Below are 14,326 nucleotides of genomic sequence, written 5' to 3'. Positions count from 1 at the left end.
TTCATATGTTATGCTATGTCCTCTGTTGTGGACACCAGGACTCAGTTGTTTAAAAAATAAAATGACATGAAATTATATTTATAGGCAAAAACAATGGGATTTTTTTTCCAATCACCAATACATTTTGGAGTTTCAGGATTTTTTTAACCAAAATTTGTATAAAGATGATTCTCAACTATGTTATGAAAGATATAATGGAATGAATTGATACACCATTTTACTTTATCCAATATGTGGGTAAAATGGCCATAAATTAATATTCCCATTCAATGCAATGTATCTATAGTAGCCTATACACTTTATCTAATTTGCACATTAATGTGTTCTTGGAGCAACATTTAATGAAAAAGAAGTGTAATAATTGGAGTAATAATTAGCAACATTTTAATAATAATATCTAATATTTCATAGGAATATTGATGTATAATTTATTTCCATATTCACTTGTTGTGTCTCACAAAATGCCTGATAAACATGATTTAAGTCCTGATGTCCTCTACAGTGGACATGTATGAAATCAATGTCCTGTTCTGTAACAGAAAGTTTTTTTTTTTTTTTTTGAAACCCCATAACGTTTTCCTGAGATGTTGGTTCATGAAATACAATATGAAAAGTAGTCAGATTTAAATTTTAATTACAATCTATTATCATATTTCCATAAGAGAGCTACATTTGATCACTAAATTAATGTCAAACATGTTTAAAGACCAAGGAGAAGTTGTTTTCATGGTGAAACCCCCAAACATTTGGTGTCTCTGAAAAGCCCTGAATGTTCTCTTTCCAGGACACCCAGGATGTGACACGTGTATGGTGTCAGAGAAATTCACTAAAATATAATGTCCACAACAGTGGACAAAAGTCTATTCCTGGGTCCCAGGAGGATATAAAGTTTTTATTTATTTTTTGTTTTTTGTTTTGTTTACCAGTAGAGGGCGCATTTTAGCTCCATGGTAACGGCACGGCGTTCATCCAGATTTCCTGCTGCAAAATAAGCATTAGCACAACACTCTTTTTAGCATTTTAAATACCTCATGATTCTTTTCGCTTGAGGTTATATCTTTAATGAAAAAATCGATATTGGTTTCGAGTCATCATGAGCCGCACTCCTGATGCAAGAGCGAGGTAAAAGTTGTCCAGATTTGTTATGATGTTTGTGAAGCTAACTAGCCAGCTAAGCTAACGTTAAATGATACAAGCTGTAACTTAACGTTAGTCCATTTGCTAGCGGGCGTTATTGTGTAAATGACTATATAGGCTAACTGCAAAAGCACAACTTGTATCAATATATTAAAACAATTATCTGTGTAACCGAAATGAAAAACTGTTAACAGTTTGGCATGTTTGCACATTTCGAAGATAAAATATTCTTTTTTTTTAATTATATATGACGTGATAACTTAAAGAGTATTATAAAGACATGACTGTTTAGTTTTGTATAAAAAAAAATTTAACCTGATAAATGCTGCTGGGATTTTGTTTAAGATATAAGCAGGATACTACAGAAAAAACTGCTTGTTTTAAATATCTCTTGCTTGAGGAGACTGTATCTCGGGTATATTAAACACACTAATAGTCTTGATATGCAGACTTTTGCTCTCTTGCAGAGTAAATCTTATCACACTTTTAACATGTTGATGAAGGGCAAAACCTATAGTCTACAGGTTTATCCTAACAAAATCCCCTCATTCAGATTATCTTAATTTTTCTATGTTGCACGTACATTACAGAGACATCCAGACCAAGCAGATTCAGGACAACATCACCAATGTAGAGAAGCACTTTGGAGATCTATGCCAACTGTTTGCTGCTTACGTCCGTAAATCTGCACGATTGCGGGACAAAGCCGACCTCCTGGTCAAAGAAATCGGCCTTTATGCTGACACAGAGACACCAAACCTAAAATGTGGATTGAAGAATTTTGCAGATCAACTGGCCAAGATTCAGGACTACCGGCAAGCAGAGGTGTGTTTAAAACCATGATAACATATTTTAGCATATTTGTGTCATACTAATTTGCAAACACATACTATTGTTCACAGGTGGAGAGGCTGGAAGTGAAAGTTATAGAGCCTTTGAAAGCATATGGGAATATTGTGAAAACAAAAAGGGTAAGGTTTTCTTCATAAGCTTTCTTCATGATGAAGTGCATACTTTATAGTTAAAATATAAAAATGACCTTATTTCAGTGATCTCATGAGGGCAGCATTGCATCACATTCTGAGTAAGCATGATGTACAGTGACTGTTGTCACAGGTCAAAACCTAAGAACTAGAGCGCTCTGTTCTCACCAACCTTTTGTGATTTTATGCAATTTATGTACAGGAGGACCTGAAGCAGACGCAGACTGCAAGGAACAGAGAGTCCAAGCAGATGCAGCAGCTTGAAAGAATGAGGCAGAGAAACCCGTCAGACAGACAGATCATTGTATCCTTACAATCAGATGTTATTATTTCTTCTTTCACTGGAACTACATAGATGTGAACTGGAAGAGTAGTACAGATGTCAACAGTTATTAGTCAAATTACCCTGTATCAATAAAATAAATAAATAATCAATAATAAATAAATAAGATAAATAATCAATAAAAATACAAAATATTTGCTTAGAAAGCCCTAAAGTAAGGATATGTTAAGACATTGTGTCAGATAGATAAATTAATTAAAGTGACATTTGAAGTTAAAACTGAGGTAGACGTAGGGGTTTTTGACCATCTGCAAGTTACAAAGTATAAATTTAAAGTTTAACTCTATATAATTCAAAATGCCTGCATATTTTGGATTGACACACAAAACTTTCAGATATTATTTTAGAGCTTCAGTAAGTGATTTCTGAGGCTATGTTTACACAGAAACGATCTGAAGAGAAAATGCAAAAGTGGCGTTGCGTTATCACTTTTTATTCTGCGTTTAGACGAGCGTTATGGGGGGGAAATCTGCGTGCATATAGTGACGCAAAAGTGTGTGAAATTCGATGTAGTATGCACTCCAGGCGGCTAGGTGGCAATGTGAAGCACTGCCACACAACAACACCAAGTCTGCGCGCCTGCGTACAACCTTCCTTCTACTTCTAGTCTAGCAGACTTTTGCGTTTTTACCCTTTAGACGGGAATGCGATGGTGGAGCGTTTTTAAGATTTCCACTCTGGAGGGTGGTTTCACTTTTTTGCGTTTTTAAGCCCCAAAAACGCTGTCGCCTTCAAGGCACATCTGATAAAATATTTTTTACGTTTACACCCACGAGCGTTCTCGTGTAAACAGGGCCTGAGAAATGCTGTTTAAAGTGGATGGGACTGAGCACCACAACACACTTGTAGCCAATCAGCAGAAGGGGGCGTGTCCACTCATGATGGGGGAGGAGAGAGAGTGAGCAAGAGGGAGATTTAAAGAGACTAGAAAGAGAGATGGCTGAGAGACATTACAAAAATGAAAAGGTCAGAGGAATATCACTGGGGAAAAAAGGGTTGTGATCAGGCAAGAGCTTTAAGACCCGCGTTAATATTAGAGAAGCTGTGTGAAAACAATATATGAAAACATATGCGAGTAACATTGGTTTTGCTATGTTTCACAGAACTAAGATATGCTGTTGTTGTGATGTTAGCTATAGTAACAGGACAGTTTTGAGGGCCATTGTTTGTCTGGAGCTGGTGTGCTGCTGGCAATTAACAACAAACACTTTCTTGTATACTCTTGTGTACTGTGTGTTAATTTTTTGTTCTTCCTAGTCAGTCATTCGCCATCTTCACTTTATTTTTACGAAGCATTATTTTGTTTCACTTCAGCTATGATAAAGAGACATGCACTCTTGCATTGTGTGTTTGTGCATTTTGGGGGTGGAGCAATGAAGGGTGTGGTGTGTTTGTTTGGCATGAGCAAAAGTGTTTCTCAGAAATCGCTTACTGTACCTTTAATATTGCAATATTGTCATTGTATTGTAATAATTACGAGCACAAGTTGTAGGCTAATTGCTGCCTAACATGTTAGCTGTGTTTGCTAAACTGAATACATGTAGTTAACTAACCACATACCATGCTATAGTATAGCTGTATATTACTGCCATTTGGACATATATTACTGCCATTTGGACATTACTTTGATACACTTAACTCTGGTTGCTTCATGTAAGCTGATTTGAAACAATACTTATTGTAAGCATTATGTAAATAAGCTTTAATTTAATTTAATCGAATATTTGTATACAGGTTCTGGGGGTTTTATGAAATGTGTTTGTTTTTTTTACATAGATTTTAATACAACTTTATTAGTTAACATGAATCAACAGCCTTAAGGTCCTTCCACACTGAGTCCGAAATTTTCGAATGCTTTTTTTCGTATTCGTCATTCGGTGGCTCTGAACTGTCAAAACATCTCTCAAAATGCTTGCTACGGATGCGAAGAACGTAGAAAATCGAACCCGATCCAAAAAAATGTATGACGGACGAAAGTTTTGAAAGCAGTGTGTAAACGTGATTGACACAATGTGAGGTCGTATTTATTTTTTAACATGCAAAAATTTCGGACGTGAATTTCAGACTCAGTGTACAAGGACCTTTACTCTTGACATTTTAATGCCATATAAAGATTTTTGTTGTAAACCACAGAATTACAGATAATACCTTAACAGCCTTTCTCAGTCACAGGTGGGCTTTGTGTGCAACACACTGTAATATCATCTTGAAACTACTTTTATTTAGCTTAATTATAACCAAGTAGGTTCAATTCAGCCTGGTTCTAAAATGTCACGCATACCAACGTCCCTTTCAGGCAAATCATTTCACTCGGCGGCCATCTTTGGAACGCCTCTTGGGCAGCTATTTCAAAAATTCATATTTCAAATCACCAATGAAATCTGACAACAACTGTCTCATAAATGTTGTTTCTAAATGCTCAATCATAAATCAGCCAATGCATATGCGCAGTCCTAAGTGCATGTCTCAGAACACTGACTGTTTTACACCAACCAGAGCTTCTAACGGCAGCTGCAGTGACTCAATTACTTTACCAATTGGCGATTGCCTCTTTTTCTTAAAAGATTTACTTAAAAGACTGACTTACTGCACCATCTTTGTTTAACTAAAGGTCTTTGCACATACTTAACTTGATGTGAAACTTCTCATTGTGCTAGTTCAAATCATCTCAGTAAGCTGATAGACTCACATCCATTTATGTCTCCTGCTTGGAACACTTTGTGCTTTACGTTTTATTGTCGGTTGTGTGACGAAAGGCTGAGAGTGAACTTCAGAGAGCCACAATGGATGCCACACGCACGACTCGCCAGCTGGAGGAGACAATAGATGACTTTGAAAAGCAGAAGATTCGTGATATTAAGGTCCTTCAGACTGCACGGTTGCTTATTTCTTTAAAAATCTCAGGAAAATGAAACCCACATTTAAGTACACTACCATTCAAAAGTTTGGGGTTAGGTTTTTTTTAGAAATAAAGAAATAAACACTTTTATTCAGCAAGGACGCATTAAATTCATCAAATGTATCAGTGAATACATTTATAATGTTACAAAATATTTCAAATAAATGCTGAACTTTTGAACTTTTTATTCATCAAAGAATCCTGAAAAATGGTTTCCACAGAAATATTAAGCAGTTTTCATCGATAATAATAAGAAATGTTTCTTGAGCACCAAATCATCATACTAGAATGATTTCTGAAGGATCATGTGACACATTAAGTAATGATGCTGAAAATTCAGCTTTGCCATCACACAAAATATATTGAAATAGAATTTTTTTTTTAGTTATTTTAAATTGTAATATTAATTCAGAATATTTATCGTTTTACTCAATTTTTGATTAAATGCAGACTTGGCAAGATTAAGAGATTTCTTTCAAAAATATTACCGAACCCAAACTTTTGAACAATTGTGTATATTAATTATAAATATAATTTATATTTAATTACAGTGACGTTTCTATACATCAAATCTTTCCGTGCTACTTCAGAGAAATGAGTATACGTTTCCATTGCAGAAAATTTTGGGTGAATTTGTGACGGTGGAGATGGCGTTCCATGCCAAGGCGTTGGAAATTTACACATCTGCTTACCAGGACATTCAGAATGTAGATGAAGAAGGAGACCTAGAGGTGAGCGCTCTACACCAGCACCGCTGCTCTGGTGGTCCTGCTGGTTTGAGCTTGTCTGTCTTAATGTCTAATCAAATTATACTCTTTCTCCTCTTGAGATCCCCCTGCTGTCATAATGATGAAAGCTCTAGTTTCTGGGGTATAAGGCCCCCTCCAATCCTGATACGTGAAAGAACCGGAGAGGCATCTTGCAAAGCGTGTGCAGTCAGCTGTGGAATGTTCGCAGTTTGGCTAATGCATTTATTTATGAATTCATAGTTTGGCGTGCCAAAACTAATTTTATGCTCAAGACTGAGTTTGTTAATATTTCCTTGACTTGCCGCCGGTGAGAGTATCACATGAATATTATTTCATAAGGGACTTTTTTAAGGGAAATGTTTCCTTGTTCTTGTGTGAACTTTGCCTGTAATTGTATGTGGAAACTTGTTCTAGTCATATATTGGCACATGGTGACATTTTTATGAAGACGCAACTAAAGCATATAAAGATGGGTCATAAATATTCTTCCTGTAATATTTAACTGCAGTTAATAAAGTTGAGGTGACAATGTTTATTGGCACACCCTCACCAGGACAGAGTGTGTAAATGTTTTTTCCCAATCTAAATTACATGTTTCTCTGTTGCTACAACACAGTATGGTATTAGTTTGTGTTGACTTATTTCTCTTCTTAATATATTCTTGTTTGAGCTCGACCGTTCTCATTGTTGTTTTATTATGTGGTGGGTGAGTGAGATGGCATTAGGTTAAAAAACACTCTCTCCAAGGTGTTTTTTGTCTTGACAGGTATTTAGAAATTCACTGCACCCCCCTGATTACCAGTCACGGTTAGAAATAGTTCGTGCCAATTCTAAACTGTCCCTGAATCGAACTGGTACATCAATGAGTAAATCAGGAACAATGCAGGTAAGTGCTTCCCCGTATCTTATATTTACATTTACATTTACAATAGAAAGTGTTAGTATTAATAGGTCAAGTGTTGACAAAAAAAATCTTTAGATGCATTACGTATTACAGTAGAGGTGCATGATTAATCGTTAAAAGATTGCAATCTCGATTCACACACCCACACAACTTATTCCTAAATGACAACGACACGGCTATATCTATTAAAACTTTGACAAGAACGATCACAGCAGAACATTCAAATCTGAGTTGGTGCTGCCACTGAACTACAGAGAGCAGTTTGACAGCTTTACAAACAGTCTTTTCAACCACACAGTATCATTACTTTTGTGTTACATTCAAATGATTACAGAAGTACGGGGATAAAAGTTTATACAGTGCAATGCATAAGTGAATACACCCATGCTAAAGTTGACTAAAAAGAGGAATAAAAAATCATATTTTGGAAATTGAACTTAATGCCTTAATTTAAAAAATTAGGAAAAATCCAACCTTTAAGGACACCAATTTTCTTTGTGAATGAATAATGTATCGTAAATAAATAAATGTTCTTCCTTAAAATACATGGTGCATAAGTGAGTACACCCCTATGTTAAATTCCCATAGAGGCAGGCAGATTTTTATTTTTAAGTATTTTTTTTAAAAAAAAATTAGGATACTATGCATCCTGATAAAGTTCCCTTGGCCTTTGGAATTAAAATAGCCCCACATCATCACATAGCCTTCACCATACCTAGAGATTGGCATGATTTTATTTCAGTTAGCCTAAAAGCTAGTTTGATTTGCATTGAGAGATGATCTTATGGAAAGTACCCCATGCCAATCTCTAGGTATGGTGAAGGCTATGTGATGATGTGGGGCTATTTTAATTCCAAAGGCCAAGGGAACTTTATCAGGATGCATAGTATCCTAAATTTTTTTTTTTTTTAAATACTTAAAAATAAAAATCTGCCTGCCTCTATGGGAATTTAACATAGGGGTGTACTCACTTATGCACCATGTATTTTAAGGAAGAACATTTATTTATTTACGATACATTATTCATTCACAAAGAAAATTGGTGTCCTTAAAGGTTGGATTTTTCCAAATTTTTTTAATTAAGGCATTAAGTTCAATTTCCAAAATATGATTTTTTATTCCTCTTTTTAGTCAACTTTAGCATGGGTGTATTCACTTATGCATTGCACTGTAGATTGGATATAAACACCCATGTCTACAGTAGCGATCAGAAGTAAATCACCTTTTGAAAGTAACTTGACGCTTCAAATAAACATTGTATCAATTAAAGGTGTGTTCCAAACGAAAGTGAACACCTGAATCCCTTCACGAAAGGCCCATCCACAAGTCCGTTAGCAAAGGGTATATGCGATGGTCACTTCAAGGAAGTAATTTTAATGTTTATGGTCATGTGACCTTTAAAGCTAGGTGGCAGGAGAGTTTGAGTTAACATATAGACAGAATAATTCAAGTTGCTTTGTTTTGTTTGTGATATTTTACATTCATTTATTTGACCATTTTATCACCCTAAATGGTTACACCAGTAGGTGGCAACACGTGACTATAAAAAATGTATTTGTCATTGAATCATTTATTCAAAAACGTTGATTCATCCAGTAGTGAAACAAGTGAAGTATTTATGAGTCATTGAATCATTAATTCAAACTGAATTCAATTCAAATTAATTAAATATTTTTTAAATAGGCTGTAGTCATTAACATTTTGTCAGAACCTTTATTAAGTTGTCTATTCGTAAGTTGTCTATTCAGAGTCATGAGAGAATCATGATCTCTGTTTTAAACAAAAATGTGCTTCTCAATTTATACAGAATCATGCAGCTCTATATTACAGTTAAAATTACTTCAACTGTTAATTATATGGATAATGTGAATGCATTTATTCAAAGAAAACTTCTACTGCAACACAGGTACCCCAAAATGATACACAACGTAAAACAGCTTATTATGCTTTTAAGATTTTCCATTTTTCAACACTGTCTTAATAGCATATTTCTTGGTGGAAAAATCTTATTTTTATGCAAGTTGCATTAAAATCCCAAAAACTATGATTGAAAGATTTTTCTTCTGGTGTAGTCAAGAACTTCTAGCAGACAGAGGAAAAGAGATGATGAAGAAGACGAGGATGAGGAAGAGGATGACGAAGATGAGGATGATTTGGAGGAAGTGACTGATGATGAGCATTAAAATAAAATTTCATTGCCATTTTGACTAATATCCACAGCATATCCAGACAATGACATTCCTTAACTGTATTTAAGAGTGTTTTAAATGGAGATTAATTTGTATCACCAACTATAAATGTAATGAAATGATAGTTGAGCTATGTTAGTTAAAGATGAGTGCATGGTTATATGTTTGCTCTCTTGTAAATCATATACTATGAATTTATATTATACTGAATAACACATTCAAATACTTTTTTTTTTATATAATTTTAAACCTCCCATCATGTTTTTTTTTTTTTTTGTACAAAGTGCCAAGCTGTTCCGGTTATCAATATTTGGTTAGAATGTGCCTTAGAGAACGTTGGTGTACCAATAAAGCTGGCTCTTTCTTTTGCATAATAGGCCATTTTCATGATCTCAAATGAGTCTGAGTGTGCATTTGTTCTTCTGTTTACTGAGCGTACATACCGAAAGACTGACTGTGGGTATGTTATACACACAAACAATAATGAACCCCTGATACTTGACCCGCCCTGTGTTTGGCATCATTGTGTCTCATAGCTTTTATGTCAGTCATGAATGAGTCAGAAACAGTAACCAGTACTACTGGTATACTTATGACTATAGCAATGACTGGAGCAGAAGTGTTGAAGATGCATCCTTAATATTGAAATGTAAGGAAATCAGTGTATGAACCAAGAATGAAGGCCTGCACTGTTTATCACAAAAAAAGATGATTTTATCTATACGGGATATTCCAGGTGTTTAGCATTTGTAAAGATTTCCTGAATTTTAATTGCCTGCACCTTTAGACTGAGAAATGAATGGTCGCAGCAGGTCTTTGTCTCCAGGTGTGCGGATACGTGGCGTTTCGTGACAGCACAACACAGCCATTCATTCAGTGGCATTGAGGATGACAGTATCCGAGGAAAGGGTTCCCTTCTCGCCCGTCTGACTCATCCTTTATAGAGGCCGTAATGGGAACTAGTGTGTGTTTGTGTGCGCTGTAGCGCCTGACTGTACTGAATATTAACACGATGGTTGCCTCGCAGCGGTTTGTAAAAAAAAAAAGAGCATAACTACTGCATGAGTCACAGAGAGAGAGAGAGGTGCTGCAGGCTCTGGGTACATGTTCCCCAGCATATACACTCTCTCCATCCGCCAAGCAGATGCAGAGATTTGGCTGTCACTCTAAAACCCTCTGTGACCTCTGCAGTGATGTGTTTTTGACGTGCATCATCTCTGAATTACTGCACCACTGAAATATTTCTGATGTCTCTTTTTTTATTGAATAACATTGTTTATCTCTCTATGATACTGATTTATTAGAAATGTACATAAAAGTCACAATGAAGCGGAATTAGCGACAGATCTCTTCTGCCGTAATGTTTCACCGGAAGATTGAGTTATGATAGTTTATTATTATTATAAATAAAAAATTGGAAACAGTGAAAAATAAAGCACATGAATTGATGAATAATTTGCAATAAGAGCAATAACGTTGTTGTAGCGCTTTGGGTGTTGTAGTGCTTTGAGTATGTTGTAGCTCTTTGGGTATAAGAAAAGCGCATTATAAATAAAATGTATTATCATTATTATTATAACGTGAATTTATAGAGGGTGAATTTTAATTTCATTCTGACTTTAATATCAAAGTTGGAAGAGCATGTGTTTTCCTCTGAGAGTGACTCGAGGTCTTGGAGAAAATAAGTCATGTGGCTTAAAAACATAATTGTTTTGGTTTCTTCTCGGACTGCTCTTTTTATTCCAACAATGTAATTTGGTAAAAGCAAATGAATGCCTTTTCCCCATTCAAAATTATTTGGAATTTGCGTTATGAATTGAGTAACAGTTGCAACATGTCCCCAAAGCAGAGGTAAATTACCAAGAATTACCTTGCAATTATTTTTTGACAGATCTAATTCATATTCTCTGCATCAGAAGTTCTAATGAAAGCAAAAAAACTGGTTAACCATATACTATGTTCTGAGTAGAAGTACCTGCACTCCAGGTTTGTTCTGTCTCCCAGTGCTTGTTTTTGTTAATGGTTTCGACATCCACCTTCAAAAGCATACTGCTGCCACATATAATATTGCGCAAGTGCTTATCTGAGTCTAGGATGATATGATCTGCCAGAGATGCCTTGGGGTCATAAGCTTACAGCAGGCGGAAAAGAAAACAGGCATCTGTCTTTCCTGGCTCTGACCCTCAGCTATGAGGATATGCAAATGTGCATGGTTGGGTTAGTAGAAATATGTATGTGCATTCCATGATTTGGGTTCAAATATACAGCAGGTTTAATTCAGCAAGTTTAGTCTCCTTGCAGCATTGTCCTCTATGTTTTAAGATCTAACTCTGATTCATTGGAGAAGCATGTTGTATAAAGCACCAGACCCATACATAGTTTCAGAAATGGGGAGTGGCTACGCCCCCTGAACTGAATTTTAGAAATATGAGTCAAAAATGTTGATTAAAAGTGATACTTGAAACTGAGTCTGGGCGAGTACGTGACACACACCTACTACACCACTTCAGAAAGTTTGAAGCTCTGAAAGTTTGAAGCTCAAAATCAGTGGCATGTCTGTGAGGAAATTACTTTGTATTTTTCTGTGTGGGGCTTCAGGAAATTCTCACGAGGACGCCAGACCCCGGGGGCCTTTCAACCCTGAAGAACCATCGTTGGTCTTGACCTTATGGGCATAAATCCTCCTTGTTTGATTTATATGACATGCAAAGACCTAAACTGGCTTCGTGATTAAGCTATAGCTTGCGATATGAGAGGAATTCATTACCCACAGTAAGGAGCCAGTGGTTTTACTAATGTCTGGGAACAGCACACTAATTGGGAAAATCCCATAGGATTTATACAACAAAGAGCAATGTGTCCCAACTCTTTATGACCACACATGTTGTCAGCCAAGCACATTTTCTCTGTTTCCATCAGATGTGCCAACTTTGTGCTGGATCCAAGGAAACAGTGTATTTCCACAGGTGAGACATTGAAGAAAAATGTCTTATATTGCACTGAAATGTTTACATTCTCACACGGCTTCATTGGGTTTTCATTATAATTCCATTAAACTAATGAAACTTGCGTTATAAGGCCGTTTGTTTGATTAGCAGTGTCCTATTTCGCTGTCTCTATGTGAGCAAAAGCCCAGATTTCCTTATCAAGCAAAGTGACATACGGCTTCTCAAACTCCATACATGGCCTGCTGGGCCATGTGTCGTCAGAAATAAACAGCAGGCAGACGAACAAGCGGTGGCCGTTTCAAAGGAACGGATGAGAGAGACAGCCATGGCGGTTTGTTTTGGAAAAAGTGGAGAGGTTTCCATGGAGCCACTATTTGATCCCATGATAATTAGCTTAGCTCATTTATTGCACAACATCCTCTCCATTGGCTGCGAGGTGGCCTCATCAACAGAAACGTGCCTCTGTTTATGCAGTCGTCACAATGCCTGACTTTAGCTTAAAGCGGCTCACGATCAAAACAGGAAACAGTGGAGGGTTGTTTGTTGTTGGACATCCACACTTGTTTTCACACAAATAAATTTTTTTATGGTTATTGCTATAGCTGAATGGCAGGGTTGCCAGATCTGCGTGACAAAACTGAAGAGTTTTGATGTTAGTCAATCCGTTTTGGAAATGGTATACAGAAGCCTTGTTGAGAGTATTTTAATGTTTAATGGTAACTTAGGAGTGAGGAATAATTAAAATGATTGTGATTTTAACGGTAAAAGACTGTAGAAATGCTACAGTGAAAAACTGTTAATTGGTTAACAGAAAGTACTTCAATAGATCGATAAATTGACATTATATCAGATAATGAAATACGTTTTTTTACTGTAAATCTGTAAAAGTCTGTAAAACCTAAAATGTTGCTATCGTATTTTTTACGGTAACTTTTGGTAAACCACAGCTGCCAGTTTTTTACCGTAAATTGAACTGAATATTTTTACAATAGGACACCAGCAAACACAGTTTGATAAACTATCTTCTGGCGATACACAGAAGAAACAAGTAATAAAAACTCGGTGAGTGTTTTAGCGCAATTTTCTAACATCATGGGATCACAACACTAAGAGATAGTAAATCTTTTCCTGGTTTTTTTTTTGTGCGTTCCCGAGATTAGACCTTCCTTAACATAATGCCGAAAACCCGAAGTCTCTAGGTGGTCTGGTTGAGGAGTAGATAGAAGTGCAAGATTGGTGCGCACAGACAGAACAGAAATCATGAGTTAACAATCGCAATTTTGTCCGGTGGAAAATTGCGCTAAAAAGGGATGTATTTGACTCCACACTCCCACTTAACTCAGAATTTGTAATGCTTCCATCTGGAAGAAGGTTTAAGGTACCGAAATATCTTAGAAATGTGTATAAACATTCCTTTATACCAGTGGCAATTAGAATATTAAATGAAGGGTAAGCAACTCCTCTACTTTTATAGTGATATATTGTGTATGTGTATAATTGTGCTTTTGAGAAGTCAAATGAGAATTTCCACATTGGTGAACAATAAAGTCAAATCAGATCAATCAATCAAACCAGCCCTTGGCAATCTTAAGTGGCCCAATTAATTTTATCTTTGAATGATGCTAAGAAACTAATTCATGCATTTATCTTTTCTCGTTTTGATTATTGTAATGCTTTGAATACTGACTCGCCTAATGGTTGTATAGCTAAGCTTCAAGTGATACAAAATACAACAGCCAGAGTACTATTGAAATTAAAATGGAGAGAGCATATTACACCAGTTTAAATACCAGTTTGGTTGCCAGTTCACCAAAGTGTGGATTTTAAAGTTCTTATATAGCTTATAAAATACTGCATAACTGACACCTTTATATATTACTGACTGTTTGCACATTATACAGTAAATCTTAAGCGACCAGTGGTGCTTCTTTTAGCCACTATATGCTCCAAAAATTTGGAATGGTGAAAGATGCTTCAAGCAGCCATATTTTTAAAAGGCGAGTTAAGACATACAGTATCTTTTTAAAGTTGCTCATGAGTATATTGTAGTGTGGTCAAATCGATTAATCGCATCAAACTCATAATTCAAATAATAGATGCGATTAATCACGATTAATCAATTTGACAGCACTAGTATATTGATATTTTACCTTGTGAAGCTTTTATTGCTTTGA

General features: G+C 35.9%; 1 protein-coding gene across 1 annotated transcript; it reads left to right on the top strand.

Moving 5' to 3' along the window:
- The first annotated feature begins 954 nt into the window (after positions 1-954).
- On the top strand, positions 955-9,598 carry cibar1 (CBY1 interacting BAR domain containing 1). The gene is made up of 9 exons (XM_084130117.1): positions 955-1,122; positions 1,728-1,962; positions 2,040-2,108; positions 2,323-2,424; positions 4,630-4,658; positions 5,213-5,324; positions 5,980-6,093; positions 6,878-6,997; positions 9,088-9,598. The coding sequence occupies exons 1-9, from the start codon at positions 1,094-1,096 to the stop codon at positions 9,196-9,198; spliced, it is 921 nt and encodes a 306-aa protein (XP_083986243.1). The 5' UTR covers positions 955-1,093; the 3' UTR covers positions 9,199-9,598.
- The last annotated feature ends 4,728 nt before the right edge of the window (positions 9,599-14,326 follow it).

This window comes from Abramis brama (assembly GCF_963993115.1).
Source record: "Abramis brama genome assembly, chromosome: 12".
NCBI lineage: Eukaryota > Metazoa > Chordata > Actinopteri > Cypriniformes > Leuciscidae > Abramis > Abramis brama.
The sequence above is the reverse complement of the archived record's forward strand: the minus strand, read 5'-3'. Positions and strand labels throughout refer to the sequence as shown.